The sequence below is a fragment of the Alligator sinensis genome, unplaced genomic scaffold, assembly GCF_000455745.1.
Source record: "Alligator sinensis unplaced genomic scaffold, ASM45574v1 scaffold1145_1, whole genome shotgun sequence".
Taxonomy (NCBI): domain Eukaryota; kingdom Metazoa; phylum Chordata; order Crocodylia; family Alligatoridae; genus Alligator; species Alligator sinensis.
The window spans coordinates 167,418-174,047 of record NW_005843166.1 but is presented as its reverse complement, the minus strand read 5'-3'; the positions used below and the strand labels follow the sequence as shown (position 1 = coordinate 174,047).

At 42.4% G+C, this 6,630-nt stretch overlaps 1 protein-coding gene across 1 annotated transcript in view; it reads left to right on the top strand.

The window, feature by feature from the left end:
- The first annotated feature begins 1,453 nt into the window (after nt 1-1,453).
- Nucleotides 1,454-6,630, top strand: part of NDEL1 (nudE neurodevelopment protein 1 like 1) — a 46,726-nt gene continuing 41,549 nt past the window's right edge. The window contains exons 1-3 of the mRNA XM_006037749.2: nt 1,454-1,561; nt 3,553-3,651; nt 5,365-5,518. Of these exons, the coding sequence (XP_006037811.1) occupies nt 3,566-3,651; nt 5,365-5,518 (240 nt within the window). The 5' untranslated portion in view covers nt 1,454-1,561; nt 3,553-3,565. The remainder of the gene's footprint in view (nt 1,562-3,552; nt 3,652-5,364; nt 5,519-6,630) is intronic.

The following is a 6,630-nucleotide window of genomic DNA, read 5'->3' as shown; positions in this document are numbered from 1 at the left end:
GTGCTTGTCCAGTCTCCTCTGTAACAAGCTTATCCCTGCTGATGCAGGTACCAAGGAGGTAAGGTGGCTTGGTCTGTCTATCCCTGCTTATATCTCATTAGGGCTAGGTACAGACAGTCAAAAAGCCTGAGGCTGTCTTTGCAGGTTAGTTTAAGCTGCATAGATTAAATTGAAACAGAAGGGGACAGATTTTTACCATTGATTCAGGAAAGGCAGCCACATGCCTGCAATGGCTCAGGCCAGAAACAGGGGGGTGGGGGGCAGGCACTAGAGCACGGCTCTCTGGCTGTGTGTTCTTTCTCTTCTGCTGCCCCCAAGGTCTCTGGGGTTTGCAGTCCAGAATTACAGCAGCAGGACTTCGCAGGGTTGTTCATCACATCCTCTTCCTGCTTCCAGGTGCCTCTGGGATTTGTAGTCCACAGTTACAGCCACCAATAACTTTGAGCAGGGGAAGAGGTGTTTAATCCCCCTCCCCTGGCCCCTGGCTTTGACTGGGGGGCAACCCCCCCCCCCAATGACTGGGCTGCATCCCCAGCTAGGCTTGCCCCCCTACCCCTTTGTCAGCCAACCCTTACTGCTCCAGTTAGGGAGCAGAGGGGTGGAGCCAACCTTGCTCTCTGGATCAGATAGTCCAGCCCAGCCCAGGGCTGCAAAGCATGCTGGGATGCTGGGGGACACTGATTTAACTTGCACCAGGAAGGGGTCTGGGACAGAAGTTTCATAAACCAGTTTGACCCAAATCAGTTAAGTCTGATACTACATACAATCAGGTTTATCTTAAACCAGTTTCAGCCATTTTGAAACTGGTTTATGTTCACTGAGCTTCTGTTCGGTTACAGGTTTAAACCAGTTGTGTGACTTCTGTCCCTAGCATAGGTCAGCGGTTCTCAACCTTTTGCACCTTGCATCCCACCTACGTAAGGTCAAAAAATCCTGGTCCCACCAGTCGGTGGGGGGAGGAGAGGGGTACACCAGGATTTTTTGACCTTACATAGGTGGGACGTAAGGTGCGGAAGGTTATATTAAGGGGCAAACTGCTTATATTAAAAATTACTAGACCTTTTTATAAAGGAAAGACATCCTTTCTCCCATGTTCCTCTGGATCTCTACAGTCAGCAGAGATGCCTCAGGTGTTTGTTTCCCAAGGTGTAGCTTGCTTGCGCAGATGGAAGGAAGGCTCTGAATGGATGTTCATCTGAGATGCATCTTAGCTGCCTGTAGAAAATGATGTAAGCCCTTCTCTGAAGGCAAACTGGAATGTCCTGACATATAGCCTTCTCCTTGTTTATCTTTTAATATTGCAGCTTCAAAGTAGTTAGTGTCTAAACCTGTGCATCCTGTATTTTGGGGGAAATGTTTGTTCTTAATCTAAATCGTATTAAATGTGCCATGTGCTAGTGATGGACTCCCTAGAGGGACAGGGCATGACTTGTTTGTCATGTATTGTGTTCTGATAACAAATGTTTCACTGATATAGGCAGATTTTGAGCAGAAGGGGATTGAATACTTCAGCTGCGTTCACACGATCATCTTGAATTTGAATCAAGGGGACTACAGGCCTGTAAGTGAGGAGCCGTTACATAGGAGCTTTATGCTTTGTTCATTTACTGTAAAAATTATGTTGATAAAAGCTATAGCAGTTACAAATAATAGTCCTAAGCAATTTTCTTAAAGATTAAGCAAGTGGAAATAGTCCTTTTCACTGATTTTCATGGACTAGAAAATAGCCGTGAAAGTTTAGCTGTGAAATTCTCAGCAATTTTTTCTGTTGAGAACTCCCATGCTGCTGCTGTCTAGTAATAATAATGATGGAGCTGATTTGCTTTACAGAGACTGTTTACACTGCTGATGCACAGCCAAAGGCAACTAGCACAATTCCCTCTTCAAAGAAAAAATAGTCAATTGGATTTGTCCCATGAAAATTAACCCATAAAAATATGGTGCTATTGTTAAATGTGAATGAATGTGTGCTGATAGTGATTATAATGGATCTATGTGTAAATTTACTCTGTCAGTACAGTGAAATGTGGATGAGAAAAACACTGTTCAGGCTGTCAGTTCTTTGGGTAAGGGATTATTGTTTGGTTTATAACTATGACTGTCTTTTAATCTATTATCCCAATCTATGACTGGGGCTGTCAGGAATGATCATAATATAAATTAATAATAATACTCATTCTGTAATCATAAAAGGGGCATTTTACAGAAGTGCATTTAAGGAGTGGGATGAGAGTAATCTGAGGTGCTCTTAACACCCTCTGAATGAGTTCAGCTTCCTGCTCTGAAAAGAGAATGTGCTGATTTGTCCTGGCTTTATTTATAAAACATCACCCTGTACGACTCGTCAGATTTTTCTTTATTGATTTCAGCAGAGTTGTTTTGTGCCTCTGAGCTCCTCAAAAAAGGAATTGTCCTTGACTGCTGAGGCATTGGGGAAGGAGAAGTAGGCAGGTGGATCATTGAGTTTTTGACAAGTGCCAAACCAGCACTATATCTGTGATACATACGTGACATTTTCCTCATCTGGACTGAGCACCTGGACTCTTACCCAAAACCTTGTTTAAGACTCTCCCAGTCATGCTGTTGGCCGCATAAAAGATATCACCCACACAAATTTTTGCCTCGCATATTTCCTGGACCATCACAGCTACAACCTGACTTCAACACCACTTTTAAATACTGTTCTGTGATGGTCTACTTAATCATATGGGAACTCTAGATTTTTCTGCCCACTTCTCATTCACTTGAGAGGACTGAGGGAATGAAAATGTTTTGGTCACTTCCTTCTGTATAGGCAAAATTTTAGTTCAAAGCAAAACATGGATAGGGCTTGAATTCCCTGCTTGTATAGCATAGCTGGATGGCTAAGCTCAAAGTGTCTGCCTCTTGTTACCCTAATGGGAATTTTAACTTGCATTAATGAGTGTGTTGCTAACATTAAAAAATACCTCTTTTTAACACGTATTTTAAATGGATGAAAATTTAAATTGTGAGGACTGCTAATTTTAAGAGTAATCCTCACAAGAGTAGATGGTGGCCACGTCTACATGAGAGACTGACTGCGCAGTTATTTAGTACTTGTATAAACAAGTACTAAATGACCAAGGAATGGCTTCTTCATGACGCTGACTGTGCAGTAGCTCATGACTTGCACAGTGGTGTCACATCACACTCTCTGCCACATGGGCTACTGCGCAGTCAGTGCCTCGTGTAGATGCAGCCGCCCTTGTTGAAATAAATCCTAAGCAAGTGTGTGATGCTACTAATACTTTAGAGTTGGGTCCAAATTAAAGGTGGATTTTTTTTTGGTTTCTGTATATTTGGATCACAAACTGTTATACCCCTGTCTTGTGAACTGGAATAGCAGGTGTGTTGCTTTCTTTTGCAGGTGCAGTCATCCTCTCTATTGTTAGTGTTACTTTCATGAAAGCTGAATTAATATACATTTCTCAGAAGGCAGAAACTCAGGGAAAGCCACAATAATGAACCCCAGAATTTAGCAACAATCCCAGAGTACCATCCTATTTGTCTCTTTGTGTTTGCATTTTGCAGGTTTGAATTGATCATGGACAGTGAAGAAATCCCAACTTTTTCAAGTCCAAAGGAGGAAACTGCTTACTGGAAAGAGCTTTCCTTTAAGTACAAACAAAGGTATTGTTTTGCTTTAACAACAATTCTTACTGCTGGGTTACATGAACAGAACACAGCTGAGACTCTCTCCAAGGGATATACTTTGATTCCTCGGATATCAACATGAATTTCTGCATTTTCAACTTTGAAATGGGTAGATCAGTGAATGAAAATCCAGCTGCTCGGACCTGACTATCTCATGCCTGGCATTACCACCCTGTGAACCCTAAGCTGTTGTTTGTAGCCTGTTTCAGTAGGAACTTCTGGTTTTTTTTTTTTATCATCTCTGTATTGTCTAAGTGTTGCCTCAGATAACAATAGGACATTTTATCATTGGAATGCTGCCACTCTCCTATGCTTTTATTTTACCAATTTTTTTGCTCCTTGAAGTAGTTACTGGTATGAAGCTTAACTTTGGAGCCTCCCTTTCTCTCCTTTAAGAATTCTAGGGGTTTTTTTTTTATTAGACTCCAGCTTGCCTGAATTCTTTTGGAGACTCCTACTGATCCAATTCTATGGATTTCTTTTAATGACTATTGAAGCTAATAGAAATTCTGAGGAATTCTGTTTGCTTTTCAATGGATCATTTTCCTCCTGTTCTGTGTTTCTCTTGTATATGCTGGGGATACAGCAAGCAAAACTTTCTCCAGTCATGAGAGGCACATCAGAGTCTAGAAGACATTTTGCTGTCTATGTACAGAACCAGCATATTTCAGAGGGAGAATCTGAAAGGACCTGACATCTCCTGAGCCATTCTTTGGTGTCAGAAAATTGGCACCTTATGGAGTCAGTGAAAGCTTTGCTTTCTATACCTTTCGTACTTTTATTTCCTGTGTAGTTTTTACTGCTTGCTAAGAGCTGAGCTCTTAAATTCAGGGCAGATGCGGACTTAGTACACAGAGTATGTTGAGTGGCTACTTTTAGCAATTTAATACCCTGCAGTGGTATAAGGTAAGTATGTGCTGGCTTCCTGCCTAAGTGCTTAATAATCTCAGTGTTTCAGAGAAAAAAATTGAGGTTTGACTGTAAATTTGAAATGTTCCAGTGAGGTAGATGTATACTCATGTACTGCTAAACTGCTTGTAGGGTCTGTTTTTCAGTGAACATCAGATTAAATTCAACTTTGTACTTACTCAGTGACTAATGGCAGGACTGTGAAACTGTTTAATAAATACTAGCTGTGAGATGTATTGAGGAATACAGGGAGTGTTGGACTCTAAGGTAGTGGTTCTCAGCCTTTTTAGATTCAAGATACCCCTCAGAAAATGCTAGTTTTTACTTTTCACTCATGTTTTGACTACAGAAAAATAAGAGCAAAACTCCTGTTGCAAAGAACTCAAAAAAGACCACGGTGGGCTAGAACGTTTTAAACACTATGGATTTCTGTTTGAAATCTCTGGGTTTATCTTGTGAAGGATCTCAAGGCATCCCAGGATGCCATGATACTCTGATTGGGAATCACTGCTCTAAGGCACCCTTTTAATAAACTTAGTTCATGGAATTGGATTTAATACAGTTGCTTGTTTAATGCATAATAATGATGTTTCAATTGCCAAGCTTAAAATAACTCCTATCTTTCAAAATTTTTCTTCCTTTTTAAATGGTCACTGTTTAAATGAGTCTGGCCACATGAAGAAATGTTTGTTTGGGCCTGTTATCTCTAGAGAATAACAAATAGTTTTGTTCTTCCTTGATGAATTAGATCCATGACTGATATAAATCCTCTCCTTACAGTTTCCAGGAGGCACGGGAAGAGCTGGCTGAATTCCAGGAGGGAAGCAGAGAATTGGAAGCAGAATTGGAGGCCCAGCTAGTGCAGGCTGAACAGAGGAATAGAGACTTGCAGGCAGATAACCAAAGACTGAAATACGAAGTAGAAACATTAAAGGTATGGAATTACTTGTTCTTGTGGACATGCTTTAGATGCTCATATATAGCCCTGTGTTAGATTGTCTTGTCTGCACAAGTATTGGTAATTTTTTCCACATCTGGAGAGTAGATAGAGTAATCAATTTGAAATCCAGTCTTAAATATAGCATTTATTTTCATTCAAGGCCAGGTACTTACCAGCTACTTGTTAGGTTGAGGAAATTCCTGGAGGAATTTGCTCTGTTTCTTGGTCAGTTCGTAAGAGGTAGAGTATTCAGGATTCCTTGATTCTGAGTTTGGTGTTTAGTTTCTCTTGCATAAGGATTCTCTGAGACCTGCAACGGCTGGCTTTGTAAGGCCTTTTTAAAATCAGGGTAAAAAAAAACGTGCGGGTAAAAACAAACCCCTGAACTAGAGTAACATTATCCTATTCAGTGAAGAATGAAAGAATCAGGGTAAAACTTAACCAGTGTACATTGCACAGTATAGGTTTCATCTGTCCACAGCCATGTTGGGTAGTGGTTGCTAAAACAGATTGTTGGCCTGATCCTGACCACCTGGTGGCCTGGCTTCTTGTGTGAGGTACTGTGGGACAGTTGCGCATCTGTCCATTTCTGATCCTAGTGCAGTTTACATCAGTTTTTGAAAACGGTATACAGGTTTCCCTTGATTTATGCGGGTTCTATATATGCAAATTTCCTATTATGCTATGGCCCTTTTTATACCCCAAATTCATTATATGCAAGGGAAATTCGCTCTTATGCGATTGGCTCCGGGGCTCCTCTTGCATGCTCACCCCAGCCCCTGGGCTGCGCCGTGCCATGGTGCAGGCAGGTGGTGTCGGCTGCTCCCAGGGCCATTGCAGCGGGGGCTGGGGTGAGTGGGGAGAAGCAGAGGCCCGGGGTGCAGCGAGGTAAGTCTATAGCGGAAGGGGCAGGGGGAGGGGGAGGGGTGCAGCGCAGCCCATCGGCTGCTCCCAGGGCAGCAGCAGGGAGTGAAGCAGAGGAAACTGTGAGTAAGTGTGGGGCATGGGATGGGGGGGAGCATGGCTCTTGCTGCTGTGCACATCCTGGGAGGGCTGTGGGCTGCACTGGGATCTTCCTGGGGATGCATGCCCCTGGATCTGCATGC